The following is a 27,771-nucleotide window of genomic DNA, read 5'->3' as shown; positions in this document are numbered from 1 at the left end:
CATAAAATGCAATTGTGTTCATTGTTCGCAGCTCATGGCTGTCCATACCATAACCTCACCACCACCATGGGGCACTCTGTTCACAACGTTGACATCAGCAAACCGCTTGCCAACATGATGCCATATACGTGGTCTGCGGTTGTGAGGCCCGTTAGACTTACTGCCAAATTCTCTAAAACAACATTAGAGGTGGCTTATGGTAGAGAAATTAACATTAAATTACATGGCAACAGCTCTGGTTAACATTCCTGCAGTCATCATGCCAATTGCATTCTCCCTCAAAACTTGAGGCATCTGTGGCATTGTGTTGTGTGACAAAACTGCACATTTTAGAGTGGTATTTTATTATCCCCAGCACAAGGTGCAACTGTGTAAAGATCATGCTGTTTAATCGGGTTCTTGATACGCCACACCTGTCAAGTGGATGGATTATCTTGGCAAATGAGAAATGCTCACTAACAGGGATGTAAACAAATTAGTGCACACAATTTGAGAGAAATACGCTTTTTGTATGCATGGAACATTTCTGGGATCTTTTTCAGCTCATGAAACATGGGACCATCACTTTACATGTTGCGATTCTATTTTTGTTCAGTGTATACATACACACAATAAGATACAACACAACTAAGAAGGGGATAGGAAGGTGATGATGATGATATAGAGCTATAATACTCACAGGTTCGGCAAATTCCTCCTGCTTGAGTTGTTGCCGAATCATTTCTTCTCTGAGAGAGCCCATGAATAAAGGATATTGTTGTGCTGTGTATAGCACTGGCTTGAAGGCAGGGGATGGGAGGACACTACAGTAAAAGGCAGGGAACGTAGGTTTTAGTTGCCTGCTGACTGGCTGTGAGGTCATTAGGAGGATTAGGGTCAGCAGGCAGCAGGGCCATCTGTAATGATCCCAAATCCAGCTCAGGGACACCTGGAGAGAACCATGACTTCAAATGGTAGTGTTTTCATACAGAGTCAGGGTGATGGTACTGGACAGCAGCTTGCCAGAAAGCCTGGGGACTGGTACTGGTTTCATCCTCAAAAACCATGACTCCACATATAGCAGACCAGGGTAGTGTGCAACGGTGCTACATGCAGGGTAGTTATCGGGTACTGTTTTCATTCTTTATTAATGACTGTAGCCTATTGACTAGAAAACATCATGAGAACAATGGTATTTTGTCCAAATCTAATTTAGGAGTGAATCATAATGAATGTGGACTGGTGGTTTTGTATTGTGACCACTAGATGCCGCCACAGGACACTGAACTCTGTATCAACTGTGGATGTTTTAGTGTGTGGTCATCTCACAGCGTCACTGGATAGAAGTCAAGTAGTAATTCGAGAGATATGGAATTTGGAGGACCCCTGAGGAAGCTAGGGATGTGTACCTGATCTTGTCTGTCGAAATATCAAAATAGCTTAGGGCTTGATTCAATCTATATCGCTGAAGTTCAGCGTTATAGCGTGCTTGAAATGTAATGTTTATTTTCCGATTGAGCCGACATATGCAGAGTTGACCACGAATGCAGTGTCTGCGAATGCGGGAACGTTGCCTTTACATTTCAATCACGCTGTAACACGGAACTTCAGTGCTACCGATTGAATCGAGCCCTTACTTAAGTTCTACATAGACTGATAGAGAATGACTCGTTTGCTAGCTGGCAGCACATACGTATATTGTATGTGCCACTATGCATGGGAGTAATATAGGCTAGAATAACAAAAGTGGCTGTGATCTTGGTGTGATCGGTAGCCTATTGCATATGCCATGCAGTTCCCTACTCACATTCCACTCGTGTAAATCTATTTGAACAGGTTAGATTAGACGTGAGACTCTAGTATGCTGCCTGCAGGAGTTCCTGTATCTCTACATCAGTCTCAAACAGCAGCAAGTTTGTACACTATTTACCTCCAGTTTACCCAACTGCTACTTTTATTCATTGTCAACAAGGTGGTGTGGATTTTTGCTGGGGCTTAGGCACCGGTGGGCGCAGGAGCCAGGCCCACCCTGGCCCCGTGCGCCAGGCCCACCCTGGCCCCGTGCGCCAGGCCCACCCTGGCCCCGTGCGCCAGGCCCACCCTGGCCCCGTGCGCCAGGCCCACCCTGGCCCCGTGCGCCAGGCCCACCCTGGCCCCGTGCGCCAGGCCCACCCTGGCCCCGTGCCCCAGGCCCACCCTGGCCCCGTGCCCCAGGCCCACCCTGGCCCCGTGCGCCAGGCCCACCCTGGCCCCGTGCCCCAGGCCCACCCTGGCCCCGTGCCCCAGGCCCACCCTGGCCCCGTGCGCCAGGCCCACCCTGGCCCCATGCCCCAGGCCCACCCTAGCCCCGTGCCCCAGGCCCACCCTGGCCCCGTGCCCCAGGCCCACCCTGGCCCCGTGCGCCAGGCCCACCCTGGCCCCGTGCGCCAGGCCCACCCTGGCCCCGTGCGCCAGGCCCACCCTGGCCCCGTGCGCCAGGCCCACCCTGGCCCCGTGCCCCAGGCCCACCCTGGCCCCGTGCGCCAGGCCCACCCTGGCCCCGTGCCCCAGGCCCACCCTGGCCCCATGCCCCAGGCCCACCCTGGCCCCGTGCGCCAGGCCCACCCTGGCCCCGTGCGCCAGGCCCACCCTGGCCCCGTGCGCCAGGCCCACCCTGACCCCGTGCGCCAGGCCCACCCTGGCCCCGTGCGCCAGGCCCACCCTGGCCCCGTGCGCCAGGCCCACCCTATCAGAATGTGCATTATTTGTCTTTTTACCTAAGCACAGTACTTGACTTGGGCAGGAGCTCAGCGGAACTGAGTACCAGCACTAAATATTTTCTTCTGCTTGAGTTCCTGCACTTCCTTTAGAATATCAGCTCAAAAGTATTGAGGTGTTCCTGCACCTGAATATCAACAGTACCGGCACCCACAATGAGTACTGACATCTATTTTAGTCCAAGTCAAGCACTGGCCTGAACATGCATACACCATCAGATTGAATTCATAGTGGGTGGGACAACAAAGGGAAAATGTACCAAACGTGAAGGACACCATCCCACAGTTGTGTCAAGTTGGATGGATGTGCTTTGGTTGGTGGACCATTCTTGATATACACAGGAAACTGTTGAGCATGCGTTGCAGTTCTTGACACAAACAGGTGCGCTGGCACCTACTACCATATCCCGTTCAAAGGCACCTAAATATTTTGTCTTGCCCATTTATACTCTGAATGGCACTCATTCACAATCCATGTCGCAATTTTCACAAGGCTTAAAAAGCCTTCTTTAACCTGACTCCTCCCCTTCATCTACACTGATTGAGGTGGATTTAACAAGTGACATCAATAAGGGATCATAACTTTACACCTGGATTCACCTGGTCAGTCTATGTCACGCCTGGGCAATTATTTTCCATGGAGGGCCACATGAGAATCTATTTTTGCCATCGTGGGCCAGAATCATATTACAGGATTATATATCATGTGTATGACCGTGTTGACAGATATATCTACTGTAAATCACATCCAGATATGCTACTTTTTTATGCACAGAAATAAACCACATCCATGTTCTCCTTTTGGTAGGTATTTTCCTTGTTTAACATGTAATAAACTACACAGAGGGAAAAGTACACTGTACATAGACTCTATGTCCTGGAAAGAGCAGGTGTTGTACAATCAATAGTACTACTAATAATAATACACTTTATTTGGCAGATGCCTTTCAGGACACAAGGACATCGTACATAACATCTAGTGCTGTACATTAAATCTATTTCATTTAAGCCTACGTAATGAATTTGAATTACGCTTGATTATTTACCAGGAAAAAAACAATATACTGTAAACAAATTGCTTTTAAAGTAATAAGGGGTTTCTGGTACGTGTCACTTCACACTGATACCATGTGTAGTAAACCATAGCTATCGCTGTGTAGACTAGGTTGCACTGTGTAGGCTAGGTTACACTGTGTAGGCTAGGTTACACTGTGTAGGCTACTCACCGTTATCTACTGTAGCTAGCTAAGGCTCACTAGTCAACTTGGCTAGCTAAAACAAGCCAAATGGCCAAACTAAGCTCACTGTTACATTTTTTTCAAGAGACCGTGAATGGAAGAGGGTGTTGGGAGTATTTGCCAAGATTTTTGATATCAGTGATTTCACAACGAAGGGCCTCCAGTCCCCCTCTATATTAATAACTGATTGCATTGATCTAATCCAGGACATTTTAAAGGGAGTTTCAATACGTTCAAAGACAATGATCTGCACAACAACAATGTTTTTAATTGAGCCTTATATATAACTTTGCCATGTGCTTCTCCACCCATTCACTATAGTTAGGCTCAATGCGTATACGCTTCTGATCATTTCATTGATATCGCACAATACATTGTAGGCACATTTTTTTAAATGTATTTTACCTTTATTTAACTAGGCAAGTCAGTTAAGAACAAATTCTTATTTTCAATGACAGCCTAGTAAGAGTGGGTTAACTGCCTTGTTCAGGGGCAGAGCGACAGATTTGAACCTTGTCAGCTCTGGGATTCAATCTTGCAACCTTTCAGTTACTAGTCAAACGCTCTAACATTTACATTTACATTTAAGTCATTTAGCAGACGCTCTTATCCAGAGCGACTTACAAATTGGTGAATTCACCTTCTGACCTCCAGTGGAACAGCCACTTTACAATAGTGCATCTAAATCATCTAAGGGGGGGGGTGAGAAGGATTACTTTATCCTATCCTAGGTATTCCTTGAAGAGGTGGGGTTTCAGGTGTCTCCGGAAGGTGGTGATTGACTCCGCTGTCCTGGCGTCGTGAGGGAGTTTGTTCCACCATTGGGGGGCCAGAGCAGCGAACAGTTTTGACTGGGCTGAGCGGGAACTGTACTTCCTCAGTGGTAGGGAGGCGAGCAGGCCAGAGGTGGATGAACGCAGTGCCCTTGTTTGGGTGTAGGGCCTGATCAGAGCCTGGAGGTACTGCGGTGCCGTTCCCCTCACAGCTCCGTAGGCAAGCACCATGGTCTTGTAGCGGATGCGAGCTTCAACTGGAAGCCAGTGGAGAGAGCGGAGGAGCGGGGTGACGTGAGAGAACTTGGGAAGGTTGAACACCAGACGGGCTGCGGCGTTCTGGATGAGTTGTAGGGGTTTAATGGCACAGGCAGGGAGCCCAGCCAACAGCGAGTTGCAGTAATCCAGACGGGAGATGACAAGTGCCTGGATTAGGACCTGCGCCGCTTCCTGTGTGAGGCAGGGTCGTACTCTGCGGATGTTGTAGAGCATGAACCTACAGGAACGGGCCACCGCCTTGATGTTAGTTGAGAACGACAGGGTGTTGTCCAGGATCACGCCAACCACTAGGCAGAGAATTCACTCCGTTTGCATTTTGACTCATAAAGTGATCTCGATTAAGAAAAGGTGATCGACCACTGTTTTTGTCTGTGTAGGCTATGGGTGCCTATTGGGATTATTACTGTTGTATCAGGGCATTATGTTCTAGTCTCATAATCTATGAATTATAGGCCTACGGTTTATTTTGTGTAGGTCTTTGTGAGTCACGTGTTAAATGCATGAGTCATGAATTTATGTAGGCCAACGAGACCATTTGGTCTGAAATGTGAAATCACATGTTAGTTGTGTGCGATCGATTACAGTAGGGCATAGGGTAGGCTATGCTTTTATGATCACTTAATGACGATTTGTTGGCCCTTCCATCAACTGATTTCCACTGGATTTTAGTTTTCATGAATTCTCACATCATGGTGGTTTTCAGTCCGCTGGTTTTCTTTCAGGCAGTTTTGTTCTCAAACCTTCTCATTCATGTGCCACATCTTCCATCTTCCCAGTTAGTCATTCATGTGCCACATCTTCCATCTTCCCAGTTAGTCATTCATGTGCCACATCTTCCATCTTCCCAGTTAGTCATTCATGTGCCACATCTTCCATCTTCCCAGTTAGTCATTCATGTGCCACATCTTCCATCTTCCCAGTTAGTCATTCATGTGCCACATCTTCCATCTTCCCAGTTAGTCATTCATGTGCCACATCTTCCATCTTCCCAGTTAGTCATTCATGTGCCACATCTTCCATCTTCCCAGTTAGTCATTCATGTGCCACATCTTCCATCTTCCCAGTTAGTCATTCATGTGCCACATCTTCCATCTTCCCAGTTAGTCATTCATGTGCCACATCTTCCATCTTCCCAGTTAGTCATTCATGTGCCACATCTTCCATCTTCCCAGTTAGTCATTCATGTATTCACTAACTTCCCAAACAATCCTATATAAAATAACAATAGTTTCTGTTGCACCATCAGCACCTGCTTGCTGATATATAAAACCCCTCCTCCGTCCACCCAGAGGAAACGTGGCTCTGCTTAGATGATTATTTGAGCTGTGGTGAAATTACAGGCTTAATGTTGAACGGAGAGCACCAACACGAACGCCACCACCCCTCTAGGCTTTGAACAGAGGGCCACGACGCAATGACACTCCAACGCCCTTCCTTCCAGGCTGTTCTTATTGTCCTCCTCCATCCCTGACGTCTGTGGCTCTGGCAGTGTAATTAGCATGGTGTGGGATGAGGAGGAAGACACAATAAGAACAGGGGTTGGATAAATAGGACTGCAGTGATCACCACGCTCTGCTCTGCAGAGATCCCACCTACTGAAAAAGGGCAAGGGAGCATCCAGTGGCAGAACACACAAGCCTCTTCATGAGTCCCGCTCATTTTTCTGTCTGTCAGCGTCCTCTTTCCGACACCCCCCTCCTGCATGTCTATACCCAGACTTTGGCTTTGGCTAATGTGCCCTTCTAGTGTGCAGGAGACCTGGGTTTGAACACCTTGTGTAAAACCACACACACACAGTACAGTAGACATCCATACGCATCTTCCCCATTCATTGACAGCTATTTCCAGATATAGACTTTTAGTGAAATGTACAGCCTATATCTGCCTGTCACTATTATTACACACATACCTTCACTTGGTCAATATGGCTTCTCAGTGGATCACTGTGGTTCTTTTACATTTCACACCAAGCTTGTGGAACTTCGTTGCTGATTTCTTTATTTGTAATAAGGTGACTTTCTCAGTACTTTTCTCAATCTCCTCTACACCCATACATTGTATTAGACATGTATCGGCGTCCTGTGGCATTTCAGCACAGCAGTCCATCTCTGTAGGGTTCGAAGTGAATTAAAGTACATTCGATATGTGTTTTGTCTGGTGCTTTAATTGCAAGCACACACAGGTTTATTCCAGTTAGTCTTTATGATCACAGAAATAGGGAGAGAGACTTAACTAAGTCAGTGAGTAAGAGCCTCGCTGTTACGTTGTATAATGATTGGAGACAGGCGCAGGAATACATAATAGGGGGTTTTATTTTCTTGTTCTTGTTTTTTAATTTTTTTTATAAATCCGTAAAACAAGTGTACAACAGCACCTAGCATGGAAGCCAATATAACAGCATTGGTACTCACAAGAGCAATGGACATGGTAACAATAACCGACAAGGACAATAGGGAACAGAAGGCACAGATATACACATACAAATCAGGGGGAATGGGAACCAGGTGTGCGTAATGAGACAAGACAGTCCGGGGTTGGTGGTAATGAATCCAGTTCAGTGACACCTAGAGGGCCGGTGACTTTTACCTCCGGAGCTGGTGAACGGAGTAGGCAGCAGTACCAGGGGGATCCGTGACACTCGCTCACATTTAGATCTTGCATCTTACCTGGGTTGGAGCAGGATAATTCCCTGGCTTGTCACCGCCGCCTATTTGTGGATAGAGGGCAGGTCGGGGAGAAAGGGCCCGTCCGGTCAGTGCCTAGATGACGGTGGCAACCCTGTCTCTCCTGGAGACAGGTCGCATTTCAGAAGGAATCCCTTGCATCTCGCTGGCACACCGTCAAAGCGCTCCGGGAGGGACAGGGGTATTCCGCGGGCCGGCTCAGATGGGACAGAGGCATGTAGTGGTGTGGTGGCTGGTACCGGAACCGGTGGACTGGAGGGACTGCACATTTCTCTCCAAATGCTGGATGGTTGCCAGCACGCTGTCCATGGCACTGCCGAGTCGGGAGACACAGTCCTCGTGATGCTGGACTGTCTCTACGATGGTCCACAGCTCTGTCTTTCCTGCTGTCTCCATTTAGGGGTTGGTTATTGTATAATGAATGGAGACAGGCGCAGGAATACGTAATAGGGGTTTTATTTTCTCCAACGAAAAGTAAACCTCTAAATAATACACAGGATGAGACCCGTAAAACAAGCGCACAATAACAGGTAGCATGGAAGCCGATACAACAGCACTGGGACTCACAAGACCAAGGTAACAATAATCTACAAGGACAATGGGGAACAGAGGGCACATACACACACACTAATCAGGAGGAATAGGAACCAGGTGTGCGTAATGAGACGAGACAGTCCAGGGTTGGTGTTAGAAGGCCGGTGACGTAGACCACCAGAGCTGGTGAATGGGATGAGCAGCAGGGCCAGGGGGATCCGTGACACTCCCTCACATTTTTATCCTCTCTGGGACGGTTACCTCTAGATCATTCTGATTCAGAATGTAGAATTAGATCTGATTTGTCTTGAAGAGTCTTGTGTTTTGATCAGTTTAGATGCCGGTGGTCACTCTCTCCGGGCTAGTTATGTTCTCTCTCTTCACATGTCCTTAAGCCAACACTAAAATGACTTTTTAAGCCCCATCGTGTATCTGGAAGCCTTGAGCAAATATGAGCTTCCGTTTGGGTTTGAGCGTCAAATTAGATGCCAGTCATATCCCTTCTGGAGGGTGATTCTTAATAAATGCACTATAGTCATGAATTCATAACTTCTTTTTGGAGTAAAACTTAATTTCCCCAACAGGTAAGGTTTTTGAACTCAATCTTTTAACTGCAATTGTGAATATCTTGGTAAGGAATAAATATAGAAATGTATGTGTTTATATACTGGTTCTTGTTTTATCTTAGCGGCGTAGTCTTCATGCAATGTAGTCTGTCATGGGGTGAATAGTGAATACTGTACTTGGCTACTGTTTGTCAGTGGGATGTGGCGACTGTGTTGGGAGCTGACCAATACAGCAGTGTTACAGTCATGTTATAGTCGTGTTACAGTCGCGTTATAGTGGGGTTACATTAGTGTGACCAATACAGTAGTGTTACAGTCGTGTTATAGTGGGGTTACATTAGTGTGACCAATACAGTAGTGTTACAGTCGTGTTATAGTGGGGTTACATTAGTGTGACCAATACAGCAGTGTTACAGTCGTGTTATAGTGGGGTTACATTAGTGTGACCAATACAGCAGTGTTACAGTCGTGTTATAGTGGGGTTACATTAGTGTGACCAATATAGTAGTGTTACAGTCGTGTTATAGTGGGGTTACATTAGTGTGACCAATACAGTAGTGTTACAGTCGTGTTATAGTGGGGTTACATTAGTGTGACCAATACAGTAGTGTTACAGTCGTGTTATAGTGGGGTTACATTAGTGTGACCAATACAGTAGTGTTACAGTCGTGTTATAGTGGGGTTACATTAGTGTGACCAATACAGTAGTGTTACAGTCGTGTTATAGTGGGGTTACATTAGTGTGACCAACACAGTAGTGTTACAGTTGTGTTATAGTGGGGTTACATTAGTGTGACCAATACAGCAGTGTTACAGTCGTGTTATAGTGGGGTTACATTAGTGTGACCAACACAGTAGTGTTACAGTCGTGTTATAGTGGGGTTACATTAGTGTGACCAATACAGTAGTGTTACAGTCGTGTTATAGTGGGGTTACATTAGTGTGACCAATACAGTAGTGTTACAGTCGTATTATAGTGGGGTTATATTAGTGTGACCAATACAGTTGTGTTACAGTCGTGTTATAGTGGGGTTACATTAGTGTGACCAATACAGTAGTGTTACAGTCGTGTTATAGTGGGATTACATTAGTGTGACCAATACAGTAGTGTTACAGTCGTGTTATAGTGGGGTTACATTAGTGTGACCAATACAGCAGTGTTACAGTCGTGTTATAGTGGGGTTACATTAGTGTGACCAATACAGCAGTGTTACAGTGGTGTTATAGTGGGGTTACATTAGTGTGACCAATACAGCAGTGTTACAGTCGTGTTATAGTGGGGTTACATTAGTGTGACCAATACAGCAGTGTTACAGTCGTGTTATAGTGGGGTTACATTAATGTGAGACCAAACACAGACCACTGTCAGAAGAAAGAGTTTGAGGTGTTATAGTCAGTGTAGCTGACATTTGCAGTAGTGTTACAGTAGTAGTGTTGTAGTAGATTTACAGTAGTGTAAGACCAGAGACCAGAGTCAGAAGTCAGAGGGTTTGGGCCGTGTGAGAAGGAGGCTCATAGTTTTTATTCAAGTGGTGTCATGGCTTCACCCAGGTCACCTGACCGGGAAGTCACCACACCAAATCATGCACACACAAAAATGAAAACATAAACATAAATGGTTGTTTCCTCAACAAGTTGCTCTTTCCCATTTATTGAAAAGAGAAAGCCCATACCGCTGCATGTATTGACATCAGGAGTTTTCCAAAACGGTGAAACAAAAATGTCCATTGGGTCAATTTGGTCATTTGTTTAACCAAATTGATAAAACGTGTCATGTGGAGATGGTATGCATTTAGCATTTTTGTAATGTAAAAATTAACATGGTACATGGTATTTGTTCATTATAGACCTAAAAAATAAATATTCTATTGCAAAGGATTATTTTTTTAACTCATGAAATTAGAGAAATTAATAAACAGTAACATGGAATTATACAAGTAACCCAACAGCCTTCTTGAGTTCATCACAACACATATAGTTGTGCAATATGTGTCTCTTTGTCCCTGGAATAGGAGAACTTGGCACTTTGGACTTCTGGGCAGATAGAACGCTGGCCGGCACATGGCGATATCTGCCACATTAAGCCTCAGGCATTAGGAGGACATGCAGAATGCAGAAAGATCGGCCAATAACCATCTGAATCCAGAGTACTTTTTGTTTCTGGCTGCACAGCGTGGAGGTAAAAAGCCAAATGTATCATTTCGAAAGAGCAGGGATAATGCAACAACTAATATAAATACCACAAGTCAATATCAATGTCTTTCGTACAATGTGTTTTATATAGGCGTTAACAAACATCTGTTATCTGTTGACTCACTCAGCATTTAATCCATGCATGGTAATGTGGTACATTTCCTGGCAAGCAAACCCCAGTAACAATTATTGTTTTACTCTCTTGTAAATCATTGTAAAGCATTATCATGTTGGCATCACCTCACTATGGTATGATCAGTCATTAAAATGCTGGTATGCACTTTAAAATAAAATTGAATAAATAGAGATGTATTGGATATTGCCAATATTGACTCATAATCAATCAAAATTACTTTAACATTGACTCTCAACCCTTAATATCCATGTGCATGTCCACCATCTACGCCAATAAATTACACATGTTGTAGTTTAGCTAAATGAGTGATTTCTCCACCTATACCCAATCATTCACCTCAATTATTCGACAAGCGTAGAACCTGTGGCAGTTCTGCCTCAATAAGTACTTGTAAATCAGCTGGCTTGTGTCTGTGTGGTTTGCCGAAAATAAGTCAATTTCTGCTTTGGTTTGCATTTGTATGAAGTGTACATGAATCCTTAGAGATGGATACATATTTTATAAGGACAAGTGTTTGATTTATTTCACAGACATAAAATGTGCCTACAGGTATAGAAACATTGAAATATAGTTTTTTAAAGGCACATATGCTAAAATTTGTAAAAATGCTAACGCATCTGAGCTGTGGAAAGGCCGTTTTATTCCAAAGGATGAATACTTACAATATATGTACTGTACAGTAGATATAAAGTAGTCTGTATATTTACATATGCATTTCTAGGGTCATCTGAACATTCTAGAACCTTGGATGTTCATGTTTTGTTATTTTCATTTAAGACATACACTAGGTATGTTTCCATTAACTTGTTCAGGGATTTTTTTGTCGACATTGAAATTAGATGCGATTGATATGTATTGTTTTGTCTGCTAGGGTACGTTTCCATTTAACCATCTTGTGTCGCTAAAAACGGCTGGACGTAATGACGTCACAGCTAAACCCCAAAACGTTTTTGCAAAAACCTAACGTAAACTCACGTAAACTCGTACATCGCCTTGGTCCGTACAATTGCCCTTATTTTAGCTCACTAAAAACGTAATACTTCCATATTTGCTTTCAACTGTAATGTCAATGCCATTGTAAAGCACAATTGCTCCCCTTTCCAACAGAATCCATTACATGACCTAAACGCTGCCCGTTTCTGCATTATTCTAGAAGGCAATGAGCCCCGTCGGGTCTTTAAAAAAATGGCGGGTGGGGAAGCGAAACTAATGCGTGATAGTGAGAAGGAGAGATGTTGGGGTGGGAAAATTGCTTTTTTTCACTCGATCTGTCCAACTTATCACCTTATCGCCTCTAAAATGTAAGTAAAACACTATAAAGACTTTATATAATGTGTCATTACATACCTATTTGAAGGTTTGTGTCGAATTTGAATTGGGTTTTTAGGGCAGTGCTAAAGTGATCTTAAAAGTAAACAGAGGCTTAGAGAATGATAATTGCATGCAATGATGACGCAAAAAATGACTAGGTATCCCCCCTTACCCCGTCACTGTCCATTTCTTGTTTTTAGAGGATGAGATAAGTGCTACACCTGGTGGAGAGAGATTGTAAGACAGAAATAGTTGCTTTATGCGTGCTGTACGTTACGACATGACACGTCAAGATGTAATGGAGGGTCAGTTTTTTCAACTTTTCTCCAATACTATAGAGCCATTACCATGTCGATCAATACTTGAATAGAAACCTAGTTCACACCCCCGATTTTGATGTCAACACAGTCACTACAGTCCCATTAGTTTTCTTTGTAGCCTCGTTTGAATGTTGCGGTTGCGCACATTTGTACGGAATGGGGTGAGTTTACGTTAGTCTTGAATAAAAATGTATTGGTTGAATTGTTTCCATTACCCATTTAGGCCATTTCCGCATTAAGAAATTGGCAACAGCCTGTATGCCCTCTCACCTATCTCTTTCATGTCTCAGGTAGCCTGCAAAGGTCAGCATGGATACTAGAATGCAATAATTGTCTAATATTTCCCATAATAATTCTCATGTGCCAACATGTCGCCTAGGTCTGTGCACTCCTGTAGATCTGAAATAATTGGATGGCGAAACTTGCCAGCCAACCATAAAAGCAAGGTGAAGCAATTCAGGCATTCTTGAAAGTCAGAACAATCCTTGTCTTGCAAAGAAACATTATTTTTATAGATTTTTATAAAATAGATGTTGCAAGCAGTATGCATTTAGAATTGTGAAGTGGACCTTTATAGTCAACCTACGTGATGACAACACTTTCCCCGCGTACCTTCAAAATTATTCGGCAATCATCGTTTATTTTAAAAAACGTGTTTTCCATCATCATTTGCCGCAACAAAGAAAGTTAGACAAATGAAATATCCTGTGAAACGGATAACATTTTTGTTGATCTTTACAAAATGTCTCCAATATCTGCCGTTTTCATTACACATTGCAACGTTTTTTTTTACAACATTTATTTAGTTTAATTAACCTGTGTCAATGGAAATCTACCTAATGGTATCCATGGCATTTATCCCTTTGCCCTGTTGCCGACTTAATTGGCACATTTTGTGCTTAACTAATCAATGCCCAGTATTGCATTGCTCCTTCATCTCGTCATTTTTCACCCATTGATTGCCATTTGACTGTCATTGAATTTCAATGTTTTGATTTAAACCCAAGGATAACATCATTGTATACATCTCAAATGCCTGTCATTGTGTTCGTAGGCTGAAGGTGTGTATATATTCTTAGTGACACAATTTAAGTTTGGACTCTTGGATTACACCTGTCATCAACATTAACATTGTTATAGAATAGCAGTGGTACAGTATCCTGGCCTGCTCCTCTATGGCTTGATACAGTGAAGAGCTGTATCTGTGTGCGCACGTTCTGAACCCACACTGGTCTATAGTACAGGAAGCTTCGCTTAGTAAGATGATGCATCTCAATATCCTTTTCCTGGAAAATTTGTACTATTTAAAAAATAAATTGATATGTATTGTTTTGTTTGGCAGGTGCATTCGGATTTCCGGGATATCTTTTGTGATTTGATTCGGGGACCAGAACCTAAAGAGGCTATCCATTCAAAACCTGAGACCAAAGGTTATTGTACAATTTTTCAGAATGGAAAAAAATTGAAAAACAAATAAGCTGTTTAGCCTACACTATACATCATAACTTTTAAGTGGCTAAATCAATTAAGTATATTTTTAAATCATTACTATGATTATTTGCTATCAAAATTCAATCAAATTGCAAGGTTATTATTATTTTTTCCCCATACATCTATATGCATACCAGTTTCACAATGTACATGCACATAGCAACTTTTTCAAACTGGAAAGCCTTAAAACCCTTGTTACTCCTTTTCTCATCCTCATATTTTACACAATCTGAAATCCAGAAAGAAAACATCTACAGACACAAACCATGATAATACAAAATCTGCTATTTAAAAAAAAAATGAAACAAAAATGAAACACTCATTTGATGACTTCTAATGCACATGCTAAGATTGGCAACAATATTTTGGCATGATGTTCTGTAAATAAATCATTTTACTTTTTTTCCTAGATAGAATTGCTTATAGAAAATAATACCTGATGCTTTTTAAGTCATTTCAAAAGCACTTAACTGCAATCATTTTAAGTTAAGGTGAAACAGGCATACTCACTTTAAAAAAATAGCATATCTCCATTACAATGCTAAGTGTGCATCATTTGGTACATTGTTACCAAGATCCTATACTATTTGAATGAGCTGGCAATAAGGAAAGTTGTGATAACATCTGATGGTTCTGATTTGTATTTCTCAGATGGGCCAATTTCCTGGGAAAAGAAGTATCCATGCTTCATGCGTTGAATCCCTCACAAGAAAAAAACACACAATTCATGTCCAAAAGGTTTTCCATTTCTTTCCGAAGCTCCTTCCTCTTCTATCAATCGCTATGAATCACTTCAATATATTATATCTTTATACCAACCAAAAGAAACAAAACAAAAGTTCTAAAATAAGATTTGGTTAGGAGCAACATTGGAGATGCATTGTACTTGTTTATAAAAAAGGAAAGCAAGGAGTTGTCTGTGTAGATGAGCCAACCCAGTCTGATGATCTGTTCCATTTCAACATTTTACCATTTAGGCAAATACATTGAAATGCAACATATAGTTCAAAGCACTATGATGCACGAGGCTCAGATAGATTTCCTTCTCTTCATGAGTCGCCGATTGTCTGTGAAGCTGTGGAGGCCTGGGGAGACTGAGCTAATGGGCGAGGGGAAGAAGCTGTTCTTTAGGGTGCTGGGAGAGATCTCCTCGATGCGGTACGACACCGAGTGAAAGTACTGGTGGGGGTTCAACTGGGAACTAAAGGAGTTCTGGTGGGAAAAGGCACATTCTATCCCTCCTCCTCCTCCCCCCATCCCTCCCCCTACTCCCATCTCTCCCCCACAGCTACCAAACTCACGTGAGTGGTAGTTCATGCAGGAGCAGACAGATGGCACATCGTTGACCTCGGCACAGAACTGGCCCTGCGTCTCCCTGCGCCTCCTTCCTGCACCTCCTCCTCTCCCCAGCGTCTCCTCCTGAATGTGGATGATCATGCTGTTTCTGTTCCCCGCCAGCGAGGCCCTCTCCTCTGCGTCCCGCCTCTCGTCTTCACTGTTCATGGTCAGGAACCTCAGCACCACCAGGTTGAGGAAGGCTCCTATGACAGTCAGGCCCACCAGGATGTACATGAAGCTGAAGGCCACGTACAGGGGCCTCCGTTGCAGGGCCCGGTTCTTCTGCAGGGCCACAAAGTCCCCGAAACCGATGGTAGTCAGTGTGATGAAGCAGTAGTAGTAGCTCTGGAAGAAGCTCCAGTCCTCGTAGTGGGAGAAGGCGGCCGCCCCGATGCACAGCGTCCCGATGCAGGAGAAGAACCCCACTGTCACCATGTTCTCCATGGAAACATCGGTGATGCGCATGCCACAGCACCTCTTGATGCGCTTCAGGAGGGACTTGACGAAGGTGTTCATCCTCTCGCCCAGGCTCTGGAACATGACCAGGGTCAGGGGTATCCCCAGGACGGCATAGAACATGCAGAAGGCCTTCCCCGCGTCTGTGCCGGGAGCTGCATGGCCATAACCTGCAGGGAGACAACAGACCACATTTACCAGGATGTAATGGTACAGCAGCATGGTAGAGCAGCATTGTCATACCCTGCAGGGGAGAGAAGACACAGACAGTGATCAGGACCTAACATCTATGGTACAGTAGTATGGCAATAACCTGAAAGAGAGACAACAAACCAGAAACCGGGACCAGTATGTTACAGCGATGGCTGGATAACTGCCAGGGTTGGGCTCAATTCACTTTTCAATTCAGTTCATTCAGCAAGTCAAATAGCTCATTCATTTCCTCAATTGATTGAATTAAAAATAGAACTCAGCCCCACCCAAGCCACTTATCATCAACTCAACTGTCCCAGTTGGCTTTTAGATTTGTTTACAGATAATACCCAGTGAAAAATCCCCAAAGCATATTGATGTCCCTTTGCCAAGATGGCTATTGAATAAGAGCTGAGCCCCACATACAGGGCCGGTGTTGAATAAGAGGGCAGCACAGAAATGGGTCCAGTCATTCATCTGAGTACGGCCCAATGATTATAAGGTTGTCCAATTAGTGGGAACTTTCCTCTCCCAGTCCTGTGAGCTACAGGGAAGTGTGGGAAATGTAGGAGTTATTGGATGAGGAAGGAGTCGTACAGGAGCCAATAAGGCTTTTAGGATAATTCAACTTTATCTTTAGGCCTGCAGTTGCTGACTCAAAGACACACACACACACACACACGCACACACACACACACACATAACACCTGTGCTCATAACTAAAAAGATAATCATAATGTTGTTGATCGTCCAGATATGGAATATGATTAGATCTAACACAGATGTAGGGTAGGCTATACATGCTTTACTATACAGTACAGTACATGAGTGGTTTTGAATATGAATATGAAAGGCAATGCTGAGAATACATGTTCCATTTCCGTAATCCATTTCTGCTGTATCCCTAACAGACATAGTATGTAGGTCTAACTCACAACAACCGAAGCTGTTGCCAAATAACACCCACCATTCTTTTCCATGGAAACAACGGTTTTGACCAAGATACATTACTCTCCTACTATTTTTCACAGACCTGTTGTAACCTGAACTAGTCTATTGGCCTTTGTGTTTCTTTACTATTGATTTCATACATTCCCTGATGGGCATCCACCCACTCAAGCACGTGAGGAATGATTATATTTATAGGCTCAGGACTAGATCTATCTGATTTGTAGCAAGCAGGGAATGGGATTTTATGTGCATATAAAGTGTGCTCCCGTGACCCAATATGCTTTACTCCTGCAGCTTCTCTGGACTAGATTGAGGAGGTAGCAGATTAGGGAACACAGTTCACAGTGTTGCATTATATTTAGATTTATTTAACAAGCAAATGGAAGGGGAAACTGTTTTAAAGATCTATGCTAATATACAGAGCCTTCAGGAAGTATTCACACCCCTCGACTTTTCCACATGTTGTTGTGTTACAGCCTGAATTTAAAATGGATTCCATTGAGATGTTGTGTCACTGATCCACACACTGTCAAAGTGGAATTATGTTTTTAGAAATGTTTACAAATTATTTTTTTGAAATGAAAAGCTGAAATGTCTTCAGTCAATAAATATTCAACCACAAAGACCAGGGAGGTTTTTCGATGTTTTGCAAAGAAGGGCACCTATTGATAGATCGTTAAAAAAAACATGTGGAGATTGAATATCCCTTTGAGCAAGGTGAAGTTATTAACTACACTTTGGATGGTGTATCAATACACCCAGTCACCACAAGGATAAAGGTGTCCTTCCTATCTCGGTTTGCTGGAGAGAAACAAAATCGCTCTGGGATTTTACCATCAGTCCAATGGTGACTTTAAACAAATCAAATCAAATTGTATTTGTCACATACATATGGTTAGCAGATGTTAATGCGAGTGTAGCGAAATGCTTGTGCTTCTAGTTCAGACAATGCAGTAATAATCAACGAGTAATCTAAATAACAATTCCAAAACTACTACCTTTTACACACAAGTGTAAAGGGATAAAGAATATGTACATAAAGATATATGAATGAGTGATGGTACAGAGCGGCATAGGCAAGATGCAGTAGATGATATCGAGTACAGTATATACATATTAGATGAGTATATAAACAAAGTGGCATAGTTTAAAGTGGCTAGTGATACATGTATTACATAAAGATGCAGTAGATGATATAGAGTACAGTATATACGTATACATCTGAGATAAATAATGTAGGGTATGTCAACATTATATTAAGCAGCATTGTTTAAAGTGGCTAGTGATATATTTTACATCAATTCCCATTATTAAAGTGGCTGGAGTTGAGTCAGTATGTTGGCAGCAGCCACTCAATGTTAGTGGTGGCTGTTTAACAGTCTGATGGCCTTGAGATAGAAGCTGTTTTTCAGTCTGTCGGTCCCAGCTTTGATGCACCTGCACTGACCTCGCCTTCTGGATGATAGCGGGGTGAACAGGCAGTGGCTCGGGTGGTTGTTGTCCTTGATGATCTTTATGGCCTTCCTGTGACATCGGGTGGTGTAGGTGTCCTGGAGGGCAGGTAGTTTGTCCCCGGTGATGCGTTGTGCAGACCTCACTACCCTCTGGAGAGCCTTATGGTTGTGGGTGGAGCAGTTGCCGTACCAGACGGTGATACAACCCGACAGGATGCTCTCGATTGTGCATCTGTAGAAGTTTGTGAGTCCTTTTGGTGACAAGCCAAATTTCTTCAGCCTCCTGAGGTTGAAGAGGCGCTGCTGCGCCTTCTTCACGATGCTGTCTGTGTGGGTGGACCAATTCAGTTTGTCTGTGATGTGTACGCCGAGGAATTTAAAACTTACTACCCTCTCCACTACTGTTCCATCGATGTGGATAGGGGGGTGTTCCCTCTGCTGTTTCCTGAAGTCCACAATCATCTCCTTAGTTTTGTTGACGTTGAGTGTGAGGTTATTTTCCTGACACCACACTCCGAGGGCCCTCACCTCCTCCCTGTAGGCCGTCTCGTCGTTGTTGGTAATCAAGCCTACCACTGTCGTGTCGTCCGCAAACCGTTACAGAGTTGAATGGCTGTGATAGGAGAAAACTGAGGATGGATTAACAACATTTTAGTTACTCCACAATACTAAACTAAATGACAAAGGAAATAGAAGGAAACCTGTACAGAATGAAAATATTCCAAAACATGCCTCTGGTTTGCAATTAGGCTCCATAGTAAAACCGAAACACATGTGGCAAAGAAATTCCCTTTATGTCCTGAATACAAAGTTTTATGTTTGGGGCAAATCCAACACAACACATCACTGAGTACCACGCTTCATATTTTTAAGCCTGGTAGTGGCTGCATCATGTTATGGGTATACTTGTCATCATCAAGGACTAGGGAGGTTTTTAGGACAAAAAGGAAAACCTGCCTCAGTCTGATTTCCAACAGACACTGGGAGACAAATTCACCTTATAGCAGGAAAATAACCTAAAACACAAGGTCAAATGTACACTGGAGTTGCTTACCAAGATGACATTGAATGTTCCGGAGTGGCCATGTTACAATTTTAACTTAAATCGTCTTGAAAATCCATGGCAAGACTTGAAAATGGCGGCTAGCAATGATCAACAACCATTTAAAAAATAATTTTAAAGAGAATAACGTGCAAATATTGTACAAAGTTCTTAGAGACTTACCCAGAAAGGCTCACAATCGCTGCAAATGGTGATGCTAACATGTTCTGACTCAGGGGTGTGGATATGTATGTAAATAAGACATTTCTGTATTTCATTTTCAATACATTTTCAAACATTTCTAAAAACATGTTTTCACTTTGTCAATTTGGGGCATTATGTGTGGATGGGTGAGAAAAAAAAGTCCTAATCCATTTTGAATCCAGGCTGTAACACAATAAAATGTGGAATACGTCAAGGGGTATGAATACCTTCTGAAGGCACTGTATCTCACCAGATACAAAACTTTGAACGGTCTTCCCCCAACATGAGAAACCAAACATGATCATTTACAATTCATGTACACATGGAAAAAACGAAGGTCCGGTTTCCAGGACCAAGATTAAGCCTACTCCTGCACTAAAGCTCCATGAACCCAGCCCTTCTGCAATGAAATGCCTTGTGGGATATATACAAATGATTAAGTATGTTGTTCCACGAGGTGAAAAGTTTAGCACTATGAAGATATCCAACAATGTTACGCTGAAAAATGGTGTTACGGCAGCTATGATTGTACCCTCATCCATATCTTTATTTATTCATGTTCCTACCCCAGTCCTCTCAGTGATACAGTACAAATGCGTTATTCATAAAATGAATGAACTGCATTATTAACCCAGAGCCTGGTACACTGTTCTGTCTGAACAAATTAAACACAGTTATTCTATCAGACTGATTCTCATATTCCTCCTCGAATTTTCTTGAAAGTGTATGTCAAAGTTCTCCAAGCAGCCACCAAAAGCGTTGGTTGGCTCACTTGCATCTGATAGCAGAAATGTGCACATCTCACATTGCCAGTAGGAATGTATCTTGCTCCGTTGTGCACCACAACAGTGAACCTCCACAGCTCTGTGTGTCTCTCAACACAGACAGAGAGATGACTGAAAGTGTTGTTGAACACCTGCCAACTTGGATGTAGATCAGTTACAGTGTATGGCGGTGTGTTGATGCTGCTAGTAGAATTGTGATATTCATAAAAATACAACTAGGGCCCCAATCACAACACTGATACGACCATATTACAGCAGCATTTACTTTGACATCTCCAGCTTCAAAAGTCCACGAGAACCACCCTTGTTACAGCTGCTAGCTATTAGATGTTACTAGAGATGCCCTGTATACACTCCACCCCCTTGCTGTGCTGCTCCCCTTGCCAGTGTTTATTAATCACCTTTAGATGGATGTTATTGATTTTATCACCCTCATCTTCATCAGCTCCGTGTTCTGTCTTTCAATCAAGTTGGGAGAGACAACACCTTCTAAGTGATTAAATGGATTTTCTGGGACCAAACGGAGAGCCGAAACCAACACAAGTTGTTTGGGCATTAAATCAAATGAAATCAAATGTATTTCTAAAGCCCTTCGTACATCAGCTGATATCTCAAAGTGCTGTACAGAAAACAAGCCATTACCAGGAGGATTGTGAGGATGTTCTTAACAAAATTGCTTCATAACATTTCATTGCAACTATAAAGACAGGAGCTAACTAGATCATGTTATTCATAGCCTATTTATAGTGTTTTTTTAAGTGAAACATCTCTGGATGGGTCTTTCCAGCTATTACATCGTGTACACCTTCTAACAGCAGCAAGCAGCTGTCTTCGTTCCCTCCTGCACATTCAACAGCTTAATTAATATTGATTTTAATGTCTCAAATTATTCCTGGGGAGTAATCAGGTGGTACTGAGTTACATTGGCAGACAGACATGACGGTGAATGGATAAATCAGATTTAATTTGTGGCACTACTTTCTAACTGTGCTGAAATTGGCTCAACACCGTCCACTAGGTTATTGAGGAACAAGCGTGTCTGATACTGTACTCTTACATAACCGAACCATCAAAGCCGGCCTATTTAATACAAAGGCACGTATTAGATATTGATACAATTATCTTTACCGCTTCAGACACTGTGTGTGTGTGTGTGTGTGTGTGTGTGTGTGTGTGTGTGTGTGTGTGTGTGTGTGTGTGTGTGTGTGTGTGTGTGTGTGTGTGTGTGTGTGTGTGTGTGTGTGTGTGTGCGTGTGCGTGTGTGTGTGTCCACTTTGCTCCTTCAGAAACAAGTACCTCTGTCTCCCTCACTCAGTTCCACACAGAGTATCTGACCTCAAACCTCATGTCATCTGTACTCAGTCTCGCAAAGAGAACGGGATAATGGCCATGACACATTGGTAAGCTGACAGGATGCACTTCTCTAACGTACAGTATGCATCTTTAATTAAGACGTTAAGAAACCCACTGACCCAAGACCTGCTGTTACCAATGTCCTTGAACGGATTCAACCATAATAGGGGAGGGGTTGGACATGTAGCTTTTCTGCATTTCTCTCGGTATTAGACTCTGAGCTTCAACAGTAAAACATCAAGTCCTGCTACCGACTAGAGGAACAAAGAGACGAATGTATGCTCCTTCCCTCTGTGCCTGCACATCGTTTGAAGGCATTTGTTTCTATAATAACAGTTATGTACAACCATGCTGTTATGCTTTCCTAATAAACGAGGGCATCTGTAAATATAGCGTACAGTAAAATATTGTCTCATTTTGCAATATTGTCAGACCAGAGGGATGGTTTTCTAATTGTTGTAGTAATGACCTGGTTCATAGAGTATATACTGTCTTCTATGAGCTGGCCTGCTAAAGTGCCTGTTTGATGTTGGATACTTGGTTTTGTGTTGCTGTGTTGGACTCTGTGATTGGATACTTTGTGTTTTGTATTAGTGCTAGACTCTGATTGGATACTTTGTGTTTTGTATTAGTGCTAGACTCTGATTGGAGACTTGCTGGACTAATTTGTTTGTCCTGCTATAACGACTCCATTACCAGTTGTTGTCAAGGGAACCAACACATTTATTCTGCTGAGCAGAGACCTGTGTGTCTATGTGTGTCTGTGTGGGTGGGTGTGGGTGGGTGGGTGCCTGAGTACGTGGGTGTTTGTATGTGTTTATAGATGTGTAACGGTGATGCACTTGACTATACAATTGCTGAATACTCCCCTGAGCCTTTATATTTAGCAATTTAACATGACACTTACAAGACTTCTATACAAATCCATACACATTATGTTGGTCAAGTCAAAGCGTGTGATACCTCTTATGTCAGCAGGATTATACAATTTAAACATCACGGTGCTAATCCTGTATCTCCTCATCTTTGGGCAAGAGGCAAGATAATCAAATCAGATCAAATGTTATTGGCCGCACACATATATTTAGCAGATGTTATTGCAGGTGTAGCGTAATGCTTGTGTTCCTACCTCCAACAGTCAAACAATTCACAACAATACACACAGATCGAAATGTAAAAGAACAGAATTAAGAAATATATCAATATTAAGGCTGAACAATGGCAAAAGAATATATACAGTACCAGTCAAAAGATTGGACACACCTATTCATTCCAGCTTTTTAAAATAATAATAATATAATAATAATAGTGAAGACATCAGAACTATGAAATAACACATATGGAATCATGTAGTAACCAAAAATGGTATAATTGAGATTCTTCAAAGTAGCCACCCCTTTCCTCGATGACAGCTTTACACACTCTTGGCAGTCACCTGGAATGCATTTCAGGTGCATTACTTTAAGACATGAAGGTCAGTCAATCCGGAAAATGTCAAGCACTTTGAAAGTTTCTTCAAGAGCAGTTGCAAAAACCATCAAGTGCTGTGATGAAACTGGCTCTCATGAGGACCACCACAAGAAAGGAAGATCCAAAGTTACCTCTGCTGCAGAGGACAAGTTCATTAGAGTTAACTATACCTCAGATTGCAGCCCAAATAAATGCTTCACAGAGTTCAAGTACCAGATAATTCTCAACATCAACTGTTCAGAGGAGACTGCGTGAATCAGACCATCATGAAGAAGCCACTACTAAGAAAAGAAGAAACAACCACAAAGAAACCACTACTAAAGGACACCAATAATAACAAGAGACTTATGGCGGTGATTTATTTAGAATTTGAGGCACCCTTAACCAGCATGGCTACCACAGCATTCTGCAGCGATACTCCATCCAATCTGGTTTGCACTTTGTGGGACTATCATTTGTTTTTCAACAGGACAATGACCCAAAACACACCTCCAGGCTGTGTAAGGGCTATTTGACCAAGAAGGAGAGTGATGAAGTGCTGATGAGTTGGAGTGCAGAGTGAAGGAAAAGTAGTAACTCCTTCAAGGCTGTTGGAAAATCATTCCAGGTGAAGCTGGTTGAGAGAATGCCAAGAGTGTGCAAAGCTGTCATCAAAGAAAGGGTGGCTACTTTGAAGAATCTAAAATCTAAAACATACTTTGATTTGTTTAACACTGTTTTGGTTACTACATGTTTCCATATGTGTTATTTCATAGTTCTGATGTCTTCACTATTATTCTACAATGTACAAAATAGTAAAAATAAAGAAAAACCCTGGAATGAGTAGGTGTGCCCAAACGTTTGACTGGTACTATATATATATATATATATATATATATATATATATATATATATATATATATATATATATATATATATATATATATATATATATATATATATATATATATATATATATATATATACTGTATGTGATGGAAAGTATAGACATTATGGATAGTATGTGGATAGAATATTTCGTATATCTGTAGAATACGTAGTATAGAATAGTATTCGCCAACAGCTGAATAGGATGGCATCGACTAGAATATATTAAATGAGTAAAGCAGTATGTAAACATCATTACAGGGACTTGTTTTCCATTATTAAAGTGAGCAGTGATTCCAGGTCGATTTATATAGGGCAGCAGCCTCTAAGGTGCAGGGTTGAGTAACCGGGTGGTAGCCGGCTAGTGATGGCTATTTAACAGTCTGATGGCCTTGAGATATACACTGTTTTTCATTCTCTCTACTGTACTGTACTGTACTGACCTCACCTTCTGGATGGTACCGTGGTGAACAGGCTATGGCACAGGTGGTTGTCGTCCTTGATGATCTTTTTGGTCTTCCTGTGACATCGGGAGCTGTAGGTGTCCTGCTGTGCAGGCACTGTGCCCCCGGTGATGCGTTGGGCAGACCGCACAACCCTCTGGAGAGCCCTGTGGTTGCTGGCAGTGCAGCTGCCGTACCAGGCAGTGATACAGCCTGACAGGATGCTCTCAATGGCGCATCTGTTAAATTTTGTTTGGGTCTTAGGGGCCAAGCCAAATTTCTTCAGCCTTCTGAAGTTGAAGAGGCAGCAGCGCCTCTTCAACCTCAGGAGGCTGAACAAATTCGGCTTGTCACCAAAAGCACTCACAAACTTCTACAGATGCACAATCGAGAGCATCCTGGCGGGCTGTATCACCGCCTGGTACGGCAACTGCTCCGCCCACAACCGTAGGGCTCTCCAGAGAGTAGTGAGGTCTGCACAACGCATCACCGGGGGCAAACTACCTGCCCTCCAGGACACCTACACCACCCGATGTTACAGGAAGGCCACAAAGATCATCAAGGACAACAACCACCCGAGCCACTGCCTGTTCACCCCGCTATCATCCAGAAGGCAAGGTCAGTAAAGGTGCATCAAAGCTGGGACCGAGAGACTGAAAAACAGCTTCTATCTCAAGGCCATCAGACTGTTAAACAGCAACCACTAACATTGAGTGGCTGCTGCCAACACACTGACTCAACTCGAGCCACTTTAATAATGGGAATTGATGGGAAATGATGTAAAATATATCACAGCCACTTTAAACAATGCTACCTAATATGATGTTGACATACCCTACATTATTCATCTCATATGTATACGTATATACTGTACTCTATATCATCTACTGCATCCTTATGTAATACATGTATCACTAGCCACTTTAACTATGCCACTTTGTTTACATACTCATCTCATATGTATATACTGTACTCGATACCATCTAATGTATCTTGCCTATGCTGCTCTGTACCATCACTCATTCATATATCTTTATGTACATATTCTTTATCCCCTTACACTTGTGTATAAGACAGTAGTTTTGGAATTGTTAGTTAGATTACTTGTTGGTTATTACTGCATTGTCGGAACTAGAAGCACAAGCATTTAGCTACACTCGCATTAACATCTGCTAACCATGTGTATGTGACAAATAAAATCTGATTTGATTTGGATTTGATTTCTTCACCACGCTGTCTGTGTGGGTGGACCATTTCAGATCGTCAGTGATGTGTACGGCGAGGAACTTGAAGCTTTCCACCTTCTCCACTGCGGCCCTGTCAATATGGATGGGGGCGTGTTCCCTCTGCTGTCTCTTGTCCATAATCAGCTCCTTCATTTTGATGACGTTGCGTGAGAGGTTATTTTCCTGGCACCACTCCGCCAGGGCCCCCACCTCCTCCCTGAAGGCTGTCTCATCGTTGTTGGTAATCGCACCTACTACTGATGTGTCCTTTGTAAACATGATGATTACGTTGGAGGCGTGCGTTGCCACGCCGTCATGGGTGAACATGGAGTACAGGAGGGGTTGCACAGGGCGGGGTTCAGACCCAGGGCCCAGAGTTTAATGATGAGCTTGGAGGGTACTATGGTGTTGAAGGCTGAGAGTTAGGCAATGAACATAAGTATTCCTCTTGTCCTCTTGTCTGTGGACCTATTTGGGCGGTATGCAAATTGAAGTGGGTCTAGAGAATACAAAACCCAGCACAGTGCTACACCTCATAGACTGAGACGTTGGTGAACCTGCTCACCATGTCATTCCTAACCATATCAAATGTCTTGTAATGTATGCACGCCTGACTGTAAGTCACTTTGAATAAAAGTGCCTACTATTCGAGGCCCCTCGTTAGTGTGCAGAGAAGGGTTAATTACTTGAGTAGTTGATAAAACAGATGTATTTTAACTTGTCTGTTCTGGGAGGTTAAGCCACCTCACATTATTCCAGTGGCCCGGAGACATTAATTGCCTGTGAGCCATGGAATTATAATGAAGGTCAGGACAGGAGAGTTCGACTGCAGGATAGGAGGTGGAGCAGCAGTTAGCCTGCCGAACACCTTGTGGATCTCTTTCTGAGGACCTGTCACCAGTCGCCACATTGACAAGAGCTAACTAACTATGAGTTAACTGTCTGCACTCCAGAACAGCATGTGCAGAGAAGACACTCAAACACACCCTCCATGACTCTGGCTGGCTCTACGTTGACACAATGGCCCAGAATGAAGTGTCCTTAAAATCCACCATAGGAAACTTTCATTTCTGTTTTTTTGTAGTTCTGGAGAACCTGAGAGAGGTAGAGAGGAAAGCCAATGGAGATGAACTGAATGACATGAAATATCTCAATGGCAAAATAGTATCAATAGCCCCTCATTGCAATTGCTGTTGCTTGATATGGAAAGTTCAGTATGTGTAGTCTATAGTAGACTAATGCTTTGTGAAGGATGAAGTCCATGCTTGGCAGCATTTGTTTAATAGATATAGTTTCTCTACGACGAAAGTACAAAAACAATATCTTTCATCTCAGTTTACAGAAAACTTCCCACACACACTCTTAAACACAAACCAATATGCAGGATGTACACACACAGTCGAGTGCGCACAAACACACTCACACACACACACCAGGCTGTTAAGATATATACAGTCTTACCTGCCGTTCAAATATCAAATTTAATCAACTCTTATTAGATAACCTTCTTGTCTACACCCACTCATCCACTTTCTGCCCTACATCTCCTATGAGGCACACACACACACACACACACACACACACACACACACACACACACACACACACACACACACACACACACACACACACACACACACAATTGTCTCATTGAAAACACAGGGGTTGGGTAGGTTATCATATTACAGCATTAAAGCACAGGTGACTCATTCGTCCTTTAACAACAACAA

The 27,771-nt window shown here is 42.9% G+C and overlaps 1 protein-coding gene across 1 annotated transcript in view; it reads right to left on the bottom strand.

Moving 5' to 3' along the window:
* Positions 1 to 10,290: 10,290 nt before the first annotated feature.
* LOC135549827 (potassium channel subfamily K member 9-like) overlaps positions 10,291 to 27,771 on the bottom strand; it is a 43,181-nt gene continuing 25,700 nt past the window's right edge. The window contains exon 2 of the mRNA XM_064980156.1: positions 10,291 to 16,224. Coding sequence (XP_064836228.1) covers positions 15,290 to 16,224 — 935 coding nt within the window. The 3' untranslated portion in view covers positions 10,291 to 15,289. The remainder of the gene's footprint in view (positions 16,225 to 27,771) is intronic.

Source organism: Oncorhynchus masou, chromosome 12, assembly GCF_036934945.1.
Source record: "Oncorhynchus masou masou isolate Uvic2021 chromosome 12, UVic_Omas_1.1, whole genome shotgun sequence".
In the NCBI taxonomy this organism is placed as follows: Eukaryota; Metazoa; Chordata; class Actinopteri; order Salmoniformes; family Salmonidae; genus Oncorhynchus; species Oncorhynchus masou.
This window is presented reverse-complemented; position numbering and strand designations above follow the sequence as displayed.